General features: G+C 40.7%; 1 protein-coding gene across 3 annotated transcripts in view; it reads left to right on the top strand.

Annotated features, from left to right (window-relative positions):
• The window catches only part of LOC115472732 (extracellular matrix protein 2-like), a 62,633-nt gene that overhangs the window by 11,990 nt on the left and 30,032 nt on the right, over positions 1-20,611 (top strand). For all 3 annotated transcript variants that reach the window (XM_030207115.1, XM_030207113.1, XM_030207114.1), the window contains exon 2: positions 5,245-5,559. In XM_030207115.1, coding sequence (XP_030062975.1) covers positions 5,268-5,559 — 292 coding nt within the window. In that variant the 5' untranslated portion in view covers positions 5,245-5,267. The remainder of the gene's footprint in view (positions 1-5,244; positions 5,560-20,611) is intronic.

Below are 20,611 nucleotides of genomic sequence, written 5' to 3'. Positions count from 1 at the left end.
ATTGTCCCAGTAGTCTCTTTTCATCATACTGACATGAAGTCACACTAAGCTGGCATCTATGTACCAGCAGGCTTTTAGTTTCTGTACTCCAGTTTTATGGAATACTGTTCTGTGGCAAATTACTTTGGATGAAGGAAGTCTTTTACAAGGCATTTTTTCTCAAGGAAATTACAAGGTATTTGTTCATATGGGGGATGGGGTTTGGGGAGGAAGGCAGGGTAACTGTCACTTGGGGGGAGACAAAAGGTAGGGTTTGGCATATTAGCATATTCATTTGCAAACATACATCTCATACATACTATCATTATTCAAAAAATAAAAAAGGACTAAAACAGACTGAATAGGAGAAGCTAGTATATCAAAACAGTGATGATCTCTCTCTCTCTCCCCATAGATAGATAGATAGATAGATAGATAGATATTGTTTTAGACTGAAATTAGCCAACAATGGGAAATTTCTCTCATTATGCCCCCTCTCACATTCACATGAATTAGCAAGGGGAGAATACACTTTCCTCATATTGGTTCTGGAGAAACAAATTACCAGGGGCGGCTCAAGGCAATCTGATGCCTGAGGTGAGGGATAAACTGCCATCTACCCCCGGCATCCAAAACAGGGGTAGGGTAGGGCCAGGGCCACCTCAAACCATTAGGCAAGATTGGCCATCTGCTTAGGCCATCAGCTTCTTAGGGGGTACCAACAGCAAAACAATAGATCCTGTCAGACAAATTCAAAGAACCACATTTCTTAGTCTCTACCAGCACATACTTTAACCTGCTTTTTTGCAAGAACATAAAGGAGATGCAAGATGCTCAAATAACAAGGAGCAAAAAGAAAAAGTAAGCAAAAGAAAAGTTCAGTTTAAAATACCATAATAAAATTAGCTATACTGGGGCTAATATTCAGTTAGCAAGTGCTGCTAATCAGATAAGCACTGATGACAGGGATATTCAGGGGGAATAAGTGGATAATGCTGCTGAATATTTCCTCTGACCACCTTGGCACTATCCAGCTTTTCATCTCTTTCTCTCACCCCAGTCCCCTATCACTCCACCTCATTACCTATCCCTATCCTTTCACTCATACCTCTTTTATCCCACTTACTCCTTGTTCATTGTCTTATCACATACATCCTTGTTGATTTTGATACTACAGATTGTATTCTCTTGTTACTATGTAAGCCGCATTAAGCCTGCGATGAGCGGGAAAGTGCGGGGTACAAATGTAATAAATAAATAAATAAATAAATAAATCTCTCCTTCCACAGCCTCTCATTCTCCAGTCTTTCACTAACTCTCCCCTTTCTCTCTTCCTTATATCCAGCATTTCTCTCCTCCCCATCCAATGTCTCCCCCCTCACGCTCATTCTCTCATCCCCTCACCCACCCCAGCTCCTTTCCTGTTATTCATCCCCTCCCCACCTCATGTCTTACCCCTTTATTTAGATTCACATTCCCCCTTTCTATGATCTAGCATCTCTCTTGCTCTTCTTCCTTGTTGTCCTCTCCCAAAGTCCAGCATCTCTCCCTCTTTCTTTCCTCCTGCCCACTGTCCAGCATCTATAATTCCCTCCCCTCCACCCCCAAATCCAAGATCTGTCTCGCTCTCTTCCCTTTTTACCTCCTGTTGTCCAACATCTCTCCCTCCTTACATACATCTCTTCCTCTGGCTTCTCTTTCTGCCTCCTGTTGTCCAGCATCTCTCCTCCCCTCCTACCCCCACCAACATCTTTCCATCTGGCTTCCCTTCCTGCTTCCTGTTGTCCAGCATTTCTACCACCACCACACCCCCCTTCAAACATCTCTCATTCTTGCTTCCCTTTCTGCCTCTTGTTGCCCAGCACCTCTACCTCACTCCTTCTCCTCCCATGCTCCTTCAAACATCCTTTCTTCTCACTTCCATCCCTGCTTCCTGTTGTCCAGAATGTCTCCCTCCTTCTCCTCCAACTCTTATTCAAACATCTTTCTCCCCCACTTCCTGTTGTCCATCATCTCTCCCCTCCTTCTCTTCTGCTCCTGTGGACAACATGTTTCCCTCTCTCTTCTTGTACCTCCCTGCATTTTAACTTCTCACCTTCCATTCCTTCCCCTACATCTGAGATCCAGCATCTTTCTTTTTGCTTCCCTCTCCCTCCTCCCGGGATCTGGTACTTTCCCTCCCCCTCCTCCCCTTGCAATCAGTTTGGCATCTTTATTTCCACTCACTCCCCCCACGCAGGTGGTTGGAGAAGTGAAATGAAAACAGATATGGTGATAATGTTAACACTGGTTATGGTGATGGTAACTGCAACAGAATTTAGATTGGGTTTTGAATTGTACAAAAATTCATTGTAATGTTGGTTTGCAATGCCACCAATAAAAAGGTATCATAAAAAAAAAGGAAAACAGGAAGGAAAGAATTACAATATAATTTAGGAAACAAAATTAACAACCTAGAATATTCCAACCTAGAGTGCACTTCACTATCCAAGGGCCCCCTCCTCCCCAAAGGTTTTACAGTACACAAAGTTTTTGAGCCCCTGTTTAAACTTGTACTCTGATGATTCAACACATAGACAAAAGGAAAGAAAGTTCCAGCGAACATGCCCAAGAAAACAAAAGCAGAGTACCAAAGAGCCTCATCTCATATGTGCATATGTGGGGGGAAGGCAGGGCAAATTTTTTCATGTTGCTGCTCTGGGAGCCTGCCTGGTGGTTAGATAAAAACAGTGATAAACCAGTTTTTAAAAAAGGTAAGGAGAAGAATTTTAAAGGGGATGCAGTAAATAACTAGGACCTAGGGTCACAAGATCAATTTTCCTAGCATGAAGAAGCATTTTCACAGAAGTATTTTGAATAATTTGGACTCTTCTAAGTGATTTTTGAGAAATTCCACACAGAACAACATTACCATAGTCTAACCATGAGAGAATGAGGAAGTGATGCTGAACACAGAAAGCATTACAAAGTCCAAAAAGAGGCAGAGACTGCACAGGTGATAGTGGATACAGAAGCAGAACTATGACACTGACCCAATCTGGGAGTCAAAAGAAAGTGAGGGATCAAAATGACAGCCTACGATCTTAAGGTAATCAGTGGTAAAATTGCAGCCCACTTTAATAGATGGAGATAGAATCTGAAGTTGTGAGGGCCATGGGTTAGTGACCCACAAACGCTGACATTTCCCAGGACTGAGGTTTAGTCTATTATCCTCCTGGAAACTAAAATGGCATAATAAGCAGGACTACAGAGACGGACAAATATATAAAATGATAAATTTATCATATATTATAATGCTGCAAGTTTTTATTTTGAAGCGGGAATCAGTACATTTTTACAGACTCTTATGTCTTTGAAGGCGTGAATAAACAAGTAGGTAAAGGTGAATCGGTTGATGAGTGTATCTAGATTTTCAGAAAGCTTTTGACAAAGTACCTCATGAGAGACTCCTGAGAAAATTAAGGAGTCATGGGATAGGAGGCAATATCCTGCTATGGCATAAGAATTGGTTATTCGACAGAAAACAGAGGGTATTGCTAAATGGCCATTTTTCTTAATGGAAGAGGGTGAATAGTGGAGTGCATCAGGGAAATGTATTGGGACCGGTGCTATTTAACATATTTATAAATGATCTGGAAACCAGAACGATGAGTGAGGTGATTAAATTTGCAGATGACACAAAACTATTCAAAGTTGTCAAATCGCATGCAGATTGTGAAAAATTGCAGAAAGACTAGGAAACTAGAAGACTGGGCATCCAAATGGGAGATGAAATTTAATGTAGGTAAATGCAAAGTGATGCACATTGGGAAGAATAATCCAAATCATAATTATCTGATGCTAAGGTCCACTTTAGGAGTCAGCACTCAAGAAAAAGACTTAGGTGACGTTGTTGGCAATAGGCTGAAATCTTCTGCCCAGTTTGTGGTGGCGGCCTAAAAAACAAACAGGATGCTAGAAATTATTAGGAGGGGGTTGCAAAATAAAACCAAAAATATTAGAATGTCTCTATCGCTCCATGGTGCAACCTCACCTTGAGTATTATGTTCAATTCTGATCGATGTATTTCAAAAAAGATATAGCGGAATTAGAAAAGGCTGAAAGAAGAGCAACCAAAATGATAGAGGGGATGGAACACCTCCCATATGAGGAAAGGCTAAAGAGGTTAGGGCTCTTCAGCTTGGAAAAGACAGCTGAGAGGGAATATGATAGAGTTCTACAAAATCCTGAGTAGTGTGGAGTGGGTGGAGGATTTTTCATTCATTCAAAAAGTACAAAAGACCAGGGGACACTCAATGAAATTACATGGAAATACCTTTAAAACAAATAGGAGGAAATATTTTTTCACTCAAAGAATAGAGTTAAGCTCTGGAACTCATTGCTGGCATATCTGGCTTTGAAAGAGGTTTGGATAAGTTTCTGGAGGAAAAATCCATAATCTGATATTGAGATGGACATGGGTGAAGCCACTGCTTGCCATGGGATTGGTAGCATGGAATGGTACTACTGATTGATTTTCTGTCAGGTACTTGTGACCTGGATTGGACACTGCTGGAAGCAGAATACTGGGCTAGATGGACCATTGGTCTGACCCAATATGGCTATTCTTATGACTCTACCCAAATTTGCTTCCAACTCCACAGTCCTGATAGGAGCTGGAGTACTCTAACATTTCTAATGCCTTCTCTAATAGCTGTTACTTTCCATGATCAGAGATGGAATGTTGGATTCTATAAACCTGTAGTCTTGTTTATAAAGACCAGTAAAGAATGATCATAATAGGTCTTAATAAATGTCATAATATTCTTCTTGTGACTAAAAGAACTAATCCACAAGTCCTATAAGCATGAAGTTATGTAGGATTCCTATAATGCTAAGCAAAGGTTACTTGCCAAATATAACTGAACACTAACCTTTGAACTTCTGTAAGGTTTTATAGTAATCACAACACTGTCAATATTATGGATCAATTTAAAAACTGTTTGTACAAGTGTTGAATCTGGATGTTCATGCAACATGACCATAAAGATCTATTACATTGAACAACTCATTGACAGTCCAAAATATTTTTTTCATGAAATATTTTTTCTATATTAGAACTTCTCACATATTTTTAGCAGTTTTAACAAATTTAGGCAAAGTTGTCAACAAATTGCTTATCAGTACTAAACTGTTACCCTTGTTTTGACTTAGTACAACAGGCAATTATAGAGTGTGAAGTTATATTTATCTAAACATAGCATTACTCTTTCTCTTCCATTACAGCAATCAGCTTGTGAGAGAAAAACATGAAGACTATTACTCTGATCTGCCTTTTCTTTCTTGTCACCTTGTACACTGGTTTTACACAAACTGAAAGAACTACAACTGCTAGAAACCAAAGGAGAAAGACTAGGAATAGAGGTGGAAGAAATACCTCTTCATTGAACCACAGACAAGGCAGAACTCTACTTAATAAGCCATCAGTTTCTCCGGTACCAGTAGCAAGCATTCTTATTACTCCAGATAACACCTTTGTCAATGCTTATGATTCTGTTACAGGCTTACGTGAACAAGAAATCAGTTACAACATCTTACCAGGTAAGAGGAAAGGAATGCATTCTAACATGCATATCTTCTTTTTCTGATTTTCTACTCCAATTTTGTTTTTGAAAGGCATCAAGTATATCTTTGTAATACACAATGACAAGGGTAATGATCAGATGCCTTTATTGCTACTGAAATTCTGATTTATTATATAAGACTGAAATTCCAACCAATGTTTAGCATACTGAAAGATAAGCTAGGAGTTTTAAAAATGTTGTATACACTGGTGTGCTATTATTCTGACAACAGTTATCATCTATGCCCTTAAAATGAGTAACCACTCTACTGTGCTTCACCATCCTATATAATAAAAAGCACCTCCAACGTTCTGAAGCTGAGAAAGTGAAGCCTTGAAGCATTCGTGCTCTCTGTAAGGCCATATCCATCTCCTGAATTGACGTCAGCGTGCTTCCGGGTTCGTCACAAACAGCACTGACCAACTAGGTGGGAGGGCGGGCGAACGGCAGCGATTGGATCTATCGTTCAGTGGGCGTGCATGCTGAGCTGTGCACGGCAGCGGAGGTTGGCTGGTTGGCGGAGGAGCAGAGATAAAAAACCATTGCCACAATTCAGCAGACGAGAACAGGCGAAGGGAGGATGGGTGTTTCAATACTGCATCAGCCTGAATAGCGGTTTGGGCGGGGGGAGGGGAGCAGGCGTTGCCACAATTCAGTAGACGAGAACAGGCCAAAGAAGAGAGCATGGGTTGTTCAATACTGTAGTTTGGGGGGGGGGGGGGCGGGAAGAAAGACTGCAAGATGCCGCCTACAATCCTTAAATCTCCAACAGCCTGGAAATTGGGAACTAAGTAGTAACCATACAGCAGACTGACGCGTCAGCTGTTTTTGTGTAGGGATGTGGTGGCTCTTAAAAGAGCCTTTTGGTAGATGGAGTATAATGTTTTCTAAGCCCTCTCAACACGAATACGATGGGCTAGCTGGATATCTTTGAGCATGATGGTGACTCTCTTGGCGTGGATAGGGCACAGATTGGTATCCTCGAAGAGCCCCACCAGGTAAGCCTTGCTAGCCTCCTGCAGGGCCATGACAGCCGAGCTTTGGAAGCGCAAGTCGGTCTTCCTGGAACTGGGAGGCAGTGAGGGAGGGGGCCGATCCTGGAACTGGGGGGAGGGGAGGGGGAAGAAGAGGAGGGGGGCCCTCCTGGCACACACTCTCAATCTCACACACACACACACACTCTCTCTCACACAGACACACTCGCACCCAGTCTCACTCTCTCTCTGTCACACACACACTCGCATATTCACACTCTCTCTCACACAGTCACTCTCACACACACTCTCTCAAACATACACACTCCAAGGAAAACCTTGCTAGCGCCCATTTCATTTCTTTCAGAAACGGGCCTTTTTTACTAGTTCTTACATACAACAAAGGATCACTGAATGCAGTAATGTAGTCAAATATGTTACTCCATTTAAATATGTGTCAATGAAGATCAACAAAGAGGGTACAGGTAAAATTTTTCACTGCATTAACTCAATACATTTGGAACTAAGTCTGAAGAGAATTTTGTTTCTTTTATAATAGTACAAAATGAGCTGAAAGCAATATAAGTTTTATCTCATAAATATAAACCGAAAATGAAGGTAAATAATGACCATATGGCCTATCCATACTGTTTACTATCCCTTCCTTCGCATTAGAAATCTTAAGTGTTTGTCCATTGCATTACTGAATTCAAAAACAGTCTTTCTCCACCACCTCTTCCAAGAGGCCTTTCCACACATCTACCTTTTCGGTAAAAACGTATTTCCTAAGATTAATCTTAGTTTTTCTCCTCTCACCTTCATCCTACGCCTTCTCATTTTTAGAGCTTCCTTTCAGTAGAAACTTAGTTTCTTCCTGTAAATTTAAACCACGGAGGTATTTAAGGGGCCCTTTTAATAAGCTAAATTAGGCACTAACATGTAGCTTAAAGTGGCGTTCTGTGGTAAATGCCATTATAGTATGCCCTTATCCATGCACTAAAAATGTTTTGGAAAAAATGGGAAATCAGTCATTTTACAGCTACGGCAAAAATGTCATTAGCGCATGGGAAAAACCCGTACAAGGGTGTGGTAAGGCCACTTTTTGCCACAGCTTAGTAAAAGGGCCCCTAAATGTCTCTAGCATATCTCCCCTTTCCCTCCTTTCTTCCTAAGTATACATATGGAGATTTTTAAGTATGCCCCCATAAGCTTTATGATAAACACCACTGAATAATTTAATAAGGAGTATAACAATGGAAAACTAGGTCACAATGGACTAGATTCTATAAATGGTGCCTATAAAATCAGCACAAAAAAAATAGTGCCTAGCACTATTCTATAAACCATGTCTACACTTAGGCACGATTTACAGAATAACACTTAGCGCTTGGAACTGCAATTACATTTAGGTGCAACAATTTACAGCAATGAAAACCTGGTGTAAATCCCCATGTGTAAATAAGGCACAGATCGCACTAATTCTATAAGAACATGTATAATTATTGGAAATGTCCCCAGTCTGTCCATGCCCTTCCCATGGCCATATCCCAATTTCAGATCAGCAAACCTCTTTATAGAATATGTCTAAAAAGATGTGTGTATCAATTCTAATTATTGTCAAATAGTGCTAATTGCTTGTTATTTATTGCCAGTTATCAGCACTGACTGACCTGTTAATCAAGTTGCATGCGCAACTTAAAGCACCATAAATAGAATCCGAGGGATTATAATTAAAGCAGTTCATATGAAAGACATAACATGCAAATAGTTCAGTTAAATGATCTATAGTTTTACATAAATAATGAATTTGAAATTGGAATTATTAGCATGTCATGTCCGTGTGAGTCAATTTAAAATATGCAAAAATAAAAAAAAATATGTGAGAAAGCTATCCAATCCTCATAAAAAAACTTGTGTTTAAGACAATCAGAAGATAGAAGGAACATTATAGTCATTCAACCTTAGCTCCAAAATATCTTTCAATTGTAATCATTGGTCCTCAATTTGCACCTACTTCATGTTCTTCACTCATACAAAAACATTTCAAATATCTTTCAAATTATTTTGTTAAAAAATTATTAAAAGTAACAACCTTCTACTAAGCTGCATTAGGTGCAAACACACACCTAATGAAGCCAAATTGACCAAACATAGGATGCATTAAACCGTTCCACAGGTTTTCCATCTGCGAGTGCTAAGTTGTGGTATTTAATTTTTTAAAATTCTTTGGATGGGGTGGGTCAGGGGCCGAGAATGGGTGTGCATGCGCTAAACGTGCGGCAAAATGAAAATTGGCACACGTCTATTTTGGGCCTGAGACCTTACTGCCACCCATTCACTTAGCGGTAAAGTCTCACGTGATAACTGGGTGGTAATCATCAGTGCATGTACAATTTCGATTACCGCCCACTTAGCGCCGCGTGCTGGAAAATAAAATATATTTTCTGGCGTGCATAAAAAATGAAATTACCACCTGGGCGGCGTGGTAGGCGGGCAATAGTTCTGAATTGGTGCGCGTTGGGCACACATAGGCGCCTACACGGCTTAGTAAACGGGCCCCAAAGAGGCATTTAGCTGTGTGGCCCCATTTATCTGCAATATTTTGCCTGTGAATCTATGGACAGAACCATCACTCAGGAAATTTAAATATGGTTTTAATCTCTTATTTCTAGAGCATTGTTATGGAACTTAATTGGTTTTTTCCCCCTGTTTTTCATATTCCAGTTAAAATTGATTGGTATACTTATCCCCTCTCTTATGTTTACCATGATATTATACCAGTTACTTTGGAATATTTTGTTGTGCTATGTATCTCCACCCTTTAATGTCTCGACTTTATATTCTAATTTTAATGTTCTATTTTCAATTTAATATTTTATACAATGGGGATCTTTTACTAAACATTAGCTTGAGTTATCGGTAGCAGGGCCTGTTTTATTCCTATGGGCCCTGACTCAAGCTAAGCTTTAGTAAAAGACCCCCTATATTATAGATTGCAAATCACCATGTGTCGTCTAACAAATGGTGGTAAAAGAAATGCTCAATAAAATAAAATAAAAATGCAATGGCTTGAAAGATGCATGTGATGAAATTGCAAGTAAATGCAAATTAAAGACCAATGTGAACTGTGGCTGAATGACAATGTTCCTGATCTCTTCTGCTGGTCCTAAAATATTTTAGTACTATGTTATTGAATGTGTGAGTTTTTGATCAGGAATAATATATGTGTAGCAGGGCACCAACTTGTCCCTCTCTATTTTGTTTGTTTATTTGCTAACAGGAATAATTTAGAGCATGCTACTAATTTGCAAATTTAAGAAGACGGAATGAAGGATGCGCCTGGGCATCCATCACTGTTTACTATGGCGAACTAACATTTTTAGCGCATGCTAATGCTAGAGACACCCATATATTCCTATGGGTGTCTCAAGCATTAGTTCGCGCTAATTTTTAGCATGTGCTAAAAATGCTAGCGCACCTATAGCACGGCTTAGTAAACAGGGCCCTATATGATACCTATAGTTAATGTACAATCTAAATGCTTGCAGCTTTTAATCCACAGTCAATTTGGAATTCAAGTGTATATTATTTTTTTTTCATTCTTATACTCTTTAAACTAAAATTAGCAGTAAAGGACAAATGGGGGTTTCATTAATGAAATCCCTCCAACCGTAATAAATTTCTACTCATAAGAGAATGTTCATTTCAAACCTTTCATCTGAGAATTTTTCTCTGTTATGCAGATAAATACAACAGCCGGGAAAACTCACATACTTACAACAACATTTGAGCATTCTTCTTCCATAAGTCATCCAATAATACTAAATTGTGTGTGCTTGGGGATTTTTTGTTTTCTTTTTCCATTTTTATTTAAACTTAGTTTTTCAAACCTATGATTCTATGTCCAATGCTGATCAGCCAGGATGTTCAGTTATATAAAAATGTTTCAATCTATCATTTTCAGCCTGAAATGAATAAACATTTAAACTAGGATCAGAAAATCTATAGTTGTTAAATTACAAGCCTGTGATTCCACAACATATATTACAACTCTGAAACAAGGGTAAGCTATGGTTTTGGTAAATATGCCTAATGATTGTCTTTTGGTATATATCTGTGATTATGTTCCTAAGCATCAAATTAGAAAGCCTGTAATACACTATTCCTTTATCTATGCAGTTTTCAGATTGGAGGACCAAAGTTTCAGCTCACATGACATATATAGAACACCAAAAGAAAATACTTTCTCTGTTGTTCATCTCACCTTCTCAAACTATATAATTAGGCAGATTAAGCAGCCCTTGCTAGCTCAAGAGGGGAGAGAACCTCACCTGAAATGCATCTCAGCGCCACTCACTGGCCAGCAGGGGTTACCATACTAGTAGCAGCCATTTCTAGAAAGTTCGCAGGCAAAACAATTTGGTTCATTTTTTTCCTGATTTTTGCAGTACCCATATACATTTACATTTAAGTATGCAAATATATCACAACTCTGTCCCAGAACACACCTACCGTATTTTTCGGACTATAAGACGCACTTTTTCCCCCCAAAATTTGGGAGGAAAATGGGGGGTGCGTCTTATAGTCCGAAGGTAGAGATTTGGCTGGCTGGCTGGCTGGCTGGCAGGCCGCCTGCCCTCCCTCCCTCCGAGTTCGGGATCGCCCTCCCCCCGGCCCTGTCACCACTTCTCCCCTTACTCACGCGATCTTCCCTGGTGGTCTAGTGACGTCGAGGCAGGAAAGAGCCCCCTCTTTCCTGCCCAGCGCGCTGCTCTCCATGCTCCTGTATGCAGCCCGACGGTCTCGGCGAGATTCAAAATGGCCACCGAGACGTCAATTCTCAGCGGCCATTTTGAATCTCGCCGAGACCGTCAGGCAGCAATGCATACAGGAGGATGGAGAGCAGCGCGCTGGGCAGGAAAGAGGGGGCTCTTTCCTGCCCCGACGTCACTAGACCACCAGGGAAGATCGCGTAAGGGGAGAGGTGGTGACAGGGCCGGGGAGGGGGGAGGAGGTAACCCTGAGGGCGATCCCGAACTTGGAGGGAGGGATTCGGACAAGACGCACCAGAGCACCTAGGTTTTAGAGGTGGGAAAAAGCAATTTTTTTTTCCTATTCCCTCCTCTAAAACCTAGGTGCGTCTTATAGTCCGAAAAATACGGTATACCAAAAGTATATATTGTGCATACTTTCATGTGAGGGGTGTTTTCATAAGAGGCATATGCATGAAAATGACTATAAGATGACCCCTTTAAAGCAGAAATTAAGTGGGCCTTTTACAAAGGCACGCTAGAGTTTTTAGTGCATGCTAAAAATAAGCGTGTGCTAAACGCTAGAGACGACCATATATTTCTATGAGCGTCTCTAGAGTTTAGCGCACGCTAATCATTAGTGCACACTAAAAACGCTACCACACCTTTGTAAAAGACCCCCTAACTGGTTTACTTATAAGTGCTATACTGCAGATATATAGAACCAACAGCTACTATTATACACTTCTGGGAACTAGTGCGGGAACATTTAACTTGTCAAATATTCTCACATCAGTTCCACTTGGACAAAAAAAAATACATTCAGCGAATCGAAAATACAGGGAACTGAAGGTGTACATAGGCTTGTTTTTCTGAAGTAGGCTGTGAAAACTAAACCCCCCCCCCACCCCCCACCCCCGTTTACAAAGCCGCACTAGCGGCAGCTTCATGGCAATGCCGATACAGCCCATTCAAAATGAAGGGCTGTGTCAGCATTACTGTAGCTTTGTAAACAGGGGGGTAAGGCTGTTAGTACCAATTCTGCATGCTGTTTTAGATGATTTAATTTGTAATTTTTCAGTTTGTATTTTGTACTTCTTATCTTATTACTTTTTATTTGGGGGGGGGGGCTGCATTTCAATTAAAATTTTAATCGCAATTAATTGCACGTTAAAGGTATGTTTTATTCATTTTTCCACTGCAGCTCCCTGTGTTTCTAAGCAATGGAGGGTTAAGTGACGTACCCATAGTCACAAGAAGCTGCAGTGGGAAAAAGAATAAACAACATACCTTTAATCGTGCAATTAAAATTTTAATTGAGAGGCAGCCCTAGTACATATTAATAGTAAATAAACAACAAATAGCCCCCCCAAAACACCAACAGATCTGGTGCCAATGATTTACAGTCCACAGTGGAGACCACCACCCTTCGTTCCCTCAATTATACTTAGAGGGGCATTTTCGACCGGGGATGCCCTTCTCTAAGGGCGCCCATCTCCGAGGACGGCGCCGACCGTATTATTGAACGAGATGGCCGTCCACCTTTCGTTCTAATAATACGGTTGGGGGCGCCTAAATCTCAACATTTAGGTCAACATTAAAGATGGTCGACCTAAATGCTGAGATCGCCGGATTTATAGATGGGCGCCCTTGGTTTTCGCCGATAATGGAAACTGATGGCCCCCATCTCAAAAACAAACAAATCCAAGGCATTTGGTCATGGGAGGGGCCAGGATTCGTAGTGCACTGGTCCCCCTCACATGCTAGGGCACCAACTGGGCACCCTAGGGGGGGACTACAGTGGACTTCGCAAATTGGTCCCAGGTGCATAGCTCCCTTACCTTGGGTGCTGAGCCCGCCCAACCCCCCCAACTATACACCACCATAGCCCTAAGGGGTGAAGGGGGGCACCTACATATGGGTATAGTGGGTTTCGGGTGGATTTTGAAGGGCTCCCATTTTCCACCACAAGTGTAACAGGTAGGGGGGGCCATGGGCCTGGGTCTGCCTGCCTGAAGTCCACTGCACCCACTAAAACTGCTCCAGGGACCTGTATACTACTGCGATGGACCTGAGTATGACATTTGAGGCTGGCATAGAGGCTGGCAAAAAAAGTTTTTAAAGTTGTTTTTTTGAGGGTGGGAGGGGGTTAGTGACCATTGGGGGAGTCAGGGGAAATGATCCCCCATTCCCTCCGGTGGTCATCTGGTCAGTTTGGGCACTTTTATGGGACTTGGACCTGAAAAAAAAAGGGACCAAATAAAGTGGACCAAATTCTCACCAGGGGATGCCCTTCTTTTTTCCATTATCGGCCGAGGGCGCCCATCTCTTAAGCATGCCCTGGCACGCCCCTGTCCCGCCTTCGCTACCCTTCCGACACGCCCCCGGGAACTTTGGCCGTTGGGGACGCCCAAAATCGGCTTTCGATTATGCCGATTTGGGCGCCCCTGACAGAAGGACGCCCATCTCCCGATTTGTGTCGAAAGATAGACGACCTTCTCTTTCGAAAATGAGCTGGTTAGGGACCCTCTTACTAAAGTTCAGTGAAATCTGGGCTTAATGCATTTAAATGCAGGACTTTGCCATGCTCTAAGCCCAGATCTAACATGGCACTTAAAGGGAATTTTTTAAAAAATGCTTCAATGTGGTTGCATACTGTTAACATGAGAGCCCTTACTGTTTCCTATTAAGAGGCTCAAGGTGCTCTCGCATTAATTCTGTGCTATCCAGTAAAAATGCGCTAATACCGTGCTAGTTGGATAATGTAGGGATACCCACTCTTAATCCATGACACATCCCTTCCTAAAAATATTTTTACATGTTCAAAACATTTTACTATAATTTTCAAAGGTAAATACAAAGACATAAAGCCAAACCGAATAAAATAACAACCAAACACAAAAATAAAAGATACAAATTCCAAAAAAATCTTCTCAAGAATCATTTAACACAAAACGATCCAATAATTCCTACTTGCTTTCCCCTTTAGAGACCATAAGGCCCCTGTCTTCAAGTATTTTCTCATATCTCCTAAGTAGGCAGACCCAATGCCACCATAAATTGACATGCACGTCACAATTGTTTTTCCAGTGATTTACAATAACTTTTAGAGCTACTGAGACTAAATAATCAAAAAAGATTTTATAGCTTTTGGAGTAGCAGCAGAAAGAATCACAGACTTCCAAATAATTGTCATAAGAGACAATGGAACATCAACACACAAGATGTCTGATTCTCCGCCACACATCCTTCCAGTAAACTTGTAAATTAGGGCATTCATACACCATGAGGCTCATTTTCAAAGCACTTAGCCTCCCAAAGTTCCATAGAAACCTATGGAACTTAGCCTCCCAAAGTGCTTTGAAAATATGCCTCCATGTGTAATAAAGTCCCTACCGACCCCTTTACAAGACCAGCAGGCTTCCTATTCCTTTTACCCCTCAAGTACTGCAACAAAACCCTTCCTGCACTCCATAAAAAGCCAACTGATCCTAACAATATTTTTAAAAGTAGGTAACATGCAGATTACTGCCCCTTAGATTGTAAGTCCTCTTTGGAAGGGATTTTACCAACTGTACCTGAACTTTTTTTAAATGTATTTTTATTAATTTAACAATTTACTTACAAGCATCCACTTGAAATGGTAATACAATCTGCTCAAGAAAGAGGAAACTAGCTATTATGGATCTCTTCCCATCTACCAAGTCCACAGTGGGAGGTCAGCCATCTTTTATACCTCAAGCTATTCAATGTACCCCGCTCTGGGATAGGTTGCTGCACGACTAATATTCCGCCAGTGTCGTTTTGCTCATATTAGCCCTCTCCTCAAGTCACTTCACTGGCTTCCTATCCATTTCCGCATACAGTTCAAACAAACTCCTCTTATTGACTTATATTGACTTATATTCACTCTGCAGCTCCTCAGTACCTCTCCACTCTCATCTCTCCCTACATTCCTCCCCGGGAACTCCGTTCACTGAGTAAATCTCTCTTATCTGCACCCTTCTCCTCCACTGCTAACTCCAGACTCCGTTCCTTTTATCTTGCTGCACCATATGCCTGGAATAGACTTCCTGAGCCGGTACGTCAAGCTCCATCTCCGGCTGTCTTCAAATCTAAGCTAAAAGCTCACCTTTTTGATGCTGCTTTTAACTCCTAACCCTTAGTCACTTGTTCAGAACCCTTATTTTATCATCCTCACTTTAATATTCCCTTATCTCTTGTTTGTCCTGTTTGTCTGTCCTAATTAGATTGTAAACTCTGTCGAGCAGGGACTGTCTCTTCATGTTCAAGTGTACAGCGCTGCGTACGTCTAGTAGCGCTATAGAAATGATAAGTAGTAGTAGTAGTCTGGTATGTTGGCTGTCATTAATGAATCCCCCATCTTGCCCTGCTCTTTTTACTTTTAAATACAAAAAAAAAAAAGTTTAAAGCAGTGTTTCCGAACCACGTCTTGGAGGCATACCTAGCCACAGTGAATATGCATGAGACAGATGTGCACACACTCAGCCTCCGATGCATAAAAGGATCTCTTAAGTACATTTATTTAAAATATGCTGAAAACTAGACTAGTTAGGTGATTTGGAAACACTGGTGTATGATAAGAAGAAATTAGTTGACTTTCCTCAGATGATGGTATGAGGAACAAATAACCTAGGGGTCCTTTTACCAAGCTACGGGAAAAAGGGCCCTGAGGTAGCAGCGGGAGCCGTTTTTCCCACACGCCAGGGCCCTTTTTACTGCAGCGGGAAAAAAGCCCCAAAAACAAAATGTTCATGTGGTAAGAAAATTCTTACCACATGGCCATGCGGTAGGGGAGCCCTTACCGCCACCCATTGAGGTGACAGTAAGGGCTCCCATGGTAACTGGGCAGCGAGCGGAGATGCCTGATTACCGCCAGATTACTGCCATGCGAACCATTTCTGGAGGTTCTTTCCTCCTTTAAATGGCGCATGCTCAACCCGCAACTATCGCCGGTGGCCGCGTTGGGCTGGCAGTAGTCCCAGAATAGCGAGCGGTAAACCTGCATTGGGCTTACTGCCGCTCTACTGCAGCTATTTGATCTATTTTTCTTATCAACAGCACAATATATTTGTTCTTTTTTTTTTTTTTTAGAAAGAAAAAATTGAGGGTCATTTTACTAAGTTGCGCTCGTGTAGGTGCGTGTTTTGGGTGCGCGCAATTCAATTTTCAGCGCGTTTCAAAAAGGCCTTTTAAAAAATTTTTGCCGAAAATGGAGGTGTGGCAAAATCAAAATTGACGCGAGTCCATTTTGGGTCTGAGACCTTACCGCCACTCATTCACTTAGCGGTAAGGCCTCACACATTAAATGGGCGGTAATCATCTACACACGTATAATGACGATTACCGCCTGGTTTCCGCCACGTGCTGTAAAATAAAAATTATTTGCCGGTGCACATAAAAAATGAAATTACCACCAGGCCCACACGGTAGCCAGGTGGTAACTCCAAATTGATGCACATTGGGAGAACGTAGGCGCCTACACAGCTTAGTAAAAGGACCCCTTTGTTGTTTAAGTACAACCTGATGCTTTGCCCTTTAACTTGTTCACTGATATGACTGTTTACCTCCCCTATAGCCTGAGGAATTTGTTTGTTTTTCCCTAAGTAGAGGAGTGTGGTAGCCGTGTTAGTCCACTCTTAAGGTTATCAATAGAAATCAAACAAAATAAAACATGGAAAAGAAAATAAGATGATACCTTTTTTATTGGACATAACTTAATACATTTCTTGATTAGCTTTCGAAGGTTGCCCTTCTTCCTCAGATCGGAAATAAGCAAATGTGCTAGCTGACAATGTGGTATATATCATTCAGTGTAAAAAATGTAACGAAGGATGCTATATTGGAGAAACAGGCCAGATGCTTAAGACAAGATTCAATTTACATAGACATCACATGAACAATACTGGTGCCAGCAGGGTTCCCACGCCTGTTGGTCAACATTTTACAGGACCAGGACACTGTACCAGTGACTTCACAGTGAGAATCCTGAAAGGTAACTTTAAAACCATACAAGAACGTAAGACCTTTGAAGTCAGAATGATTGAATATTTTAACACCCAACAGAAAGGACTTAACAAGGATCTGGGGTTCCTAGCCCATTATAAACTGTATGTCTCTGTTGATCACCCTCCCCTCACCTATCCACACCCATCCTGTTAGAATATCAATGATATGCTTTGATGTCCCCATGCATATTTCCTACCCATCCCCCTCCTCCCACCCTGTCAGACTGTCATAGTAATGCTTGAATGTTTTCACTTATATACACTGTCAGCTAGCACATTTGCTTAGTTCCGATCTGAGGAAGAAGGGCAACCTTCGAAAGCTAATCAAGAAATGTATTAAGTTATGTCCAATAAAAAAGGTATCATTTGTTTTTCCCTGAAATAACATCAAAGAATGAAGGTACTCCATCATTTATGCCCAATTAAGTAAAATATATTTTTTCAGACTACACAGGTTCCTTTTTTGTATTGAAATAGGGGCCTGTCTTGAAAATTCATTTACTGCATCATCTTTTCTGTAGGATTTTAACAAGGTACCACAACCTATAAATCACTCCAGTTTCCCTCATAAAATTTATTCCAAGAAGATACCAATAGTCTGACAATTGTAAAATAATAGTAACTTCTAAAGAATAAAATGCAGTACAGGAAGGTGAGTCAGTAACTTAAGTCTTTAATTTGATTAACAGAAATATTCTTATTTCTCATAAATATTCAGGGATTTCCTGTAGACAATAATTGAGCTATTGAAGAGTACCAGGCTGATCAAACAGACACTGCTTTCTTTTGTTTTCTGCCATCAATATTCTCACAGAGATGCCTCTGCTCTTCTACCTAATGGGTTGTTGAAGCCAAAGAATTTACTGAGAAAGGGTACAGAGAAGGGTGATAAAAATGATAAAGGGGGTAGGACAACTTCCCTATGATGAAAGGCTAAAGCGGCTAGGGCTCTTCAGCTTGGAGAGAAGATGGCTGAGGGGAGATATGATAGAGGTCTATAAAATAATGAGTGGAATGGAATGGGTAGATGTGAATCGCTTGTTTACTCTTTCCAAAAATACTAAGACTAGGAGGCACGCAATAGAGCTACAAAAGAGTAAATTCAAAACAAATAAGAGAAAATATTTCTTCACTCAACGTGTAATTAAACTCTGGAATTTGTTACCAGAGAATGTAGTAAAAGCAGTTAGCTTAGTGAGGTTTAAAAAAAGGTTTGCATAGATTCCTAAAAGAAAAATCCATAAGCCATTATTAAAATGGACTTGGGGAAAATCCACTGCTTTGCTTGATGGACCTTCGGTCTGTCCCAGTATGGCAATACTTATGTACTAAAAATCCACCTCAGGAAGACACCAACCTCGAAACCTTTATAGACGAACTAGATCATCCGCCTGAGGAAACACCAGCGGACAGGAAAGATTCCAAAAAAGTACAAAACATTTTATAGATCAGCAACTATAAATGTAATACATCTGCACCTTAACTATTATCAGCACTGTTTGCTTATATCTGCTTGTTTAAACTTCAATCACGCTAGTCTTAATGTAATACTGTTTTCTCCCAATCTATTATCTACCAATAACGATAGATTGCTTATATCTGCTTGTTTAAATTTCGATTATGCTATTCTTTATGTAACACTAAACTGTTTTCTCCCAATCTATTATCTACCAATAACGATACATTGTAAGCCACATTGAGCCTGCAAAGAGGTGGGAAAATGTGGGATACAAATGCAATAAATAAATAAATATGGCTTATCCCAGAAATAGTGGATTTTCCTCAAGTCCATTTAATAATGGTCTATGGACTTTTCCTTTAGGAAGCCGTCCAAACCTTTTTAAAACTCCGCTAAGCTAACTGCCTTTACCACATTCTCTGACAACGAATTCCAGAGTTTAATTATACATTGAGTGAAGAAAAAGTTTCTCCGATTCGTTTTAAATTTACTACATTGTAGCTTCATCGCATGCCCCCTAGTCCTAGTATTTTTGGAAAGTGTGAACAGATGCTTCACATCTACCCGTTCAACTCCACTCATTATTTTATAGACCTCTATCATATCTCCCTTCAGCTGCCTTTTCTCCAAGCTGAAGAGCCCTAGCCGCTTTAACCTTTCCTCAAAAGGAAGTTGTCCCATCCCCTTTATCATTTTCGTCGCCCTTCTCTTGCACCTTTTCTAATTCCACTATATCTTTTTTGAGATGCGGCGACCAGAATTGAACACAATATTCGAGGTGCGGTCACACCATGGTGCGATACAAAGGCATTATAACATCCTCATTTCTGTGTGTCTGCTAATATTCTTCTGAGCTGGGATATAGAGCAAAACTTCATAGAGAGGAATGCATAAAAGCAAACACTTAACTCTGCCAGATACTTCCAAAATGTTTGCAGAACTCTATTAATAAAATTGGCAATATATTTTTATTGTGAATTTGTAAGTTTCAGGCTGTGATGTATTAGCTCAGTAAATTCTTTGGCTTCAACAGCCCATTAGGTAGAAGAGCAGAGGCATCTCTGTGAGAATATTGATGGCAGAAAACAAAAGAAAGCAGTGTCTGTTTGATCAGCCTGGTACTCTTCAATAGCTCCATTATTGTCTACAGGAAATCCCTGAATATTTATGAGAAATAAGAATATTTCTGTTAATCAAATTAAAGACTTTAAGTTACTGACTCACCTTCCTGTACTGCATTTTATTCTTTAGAAGTTACCAATAGTCTGACAATTGTAAAATAATAGTAGTATTATTATTTTTAGCATTTGTATCCCACATTTTCCCACCTATTTGCAGGCTCAGTGTGGCTTATATTTGCCATAGTGGCGATTGCCATTTCTGGTCTACAGAGTTGCACATGGTTTTACAGTCAGTGCGTACATACATGGTATAAGAATACATTGCGATCTTGCGTAGGTGTCAACATTAAGTTGTTGCTTAATTAATTAAATTAATTCTTCTTGGAATAAATTTTATGAGGGAAACTGGAGTGTTTTCCATTCCTTTCCTAATAATACCTAACATTCTATTTGCTTTCTTAGCTGCAGCAGCACACTGAGCAGAAGGTTTCAACGTATCATCAACAACGACACCTAGATCCCTTTTTTGGTCCGTGACTCCTAACATGGAACCTTGCATGACATAGCTATAATTCAGGTTCCTCTTTCCCACATGCATCACTTTGCACTTGCTCACACTAAACGTCAACTGCCATTTGGACGCCCAGTCTCCCAGTCTCGTAAGGTCCTCTTGTAATTTTTCACAATCCTCCCGC

The sequence above is a fragment of the Microcaecilia unicolor genome, chromosome 6, assembly GCF_901765095.1.
Source record: "Microcaecilia unicolor chromosome 6, aMicUni1.1, whole genome shotgun sequence".
NCBI lineage: Eukaryota > Metazoa > Chordata > Amphibia > Gymnophiona > Siphonopidae > Microcaecilia > Microcaecilia unicolor.
The sequence above is the reverse complement of the archived record's forward strand: the minus strand, read 5'-3'. Positions and strand labels throughout refer to the sequence as shown.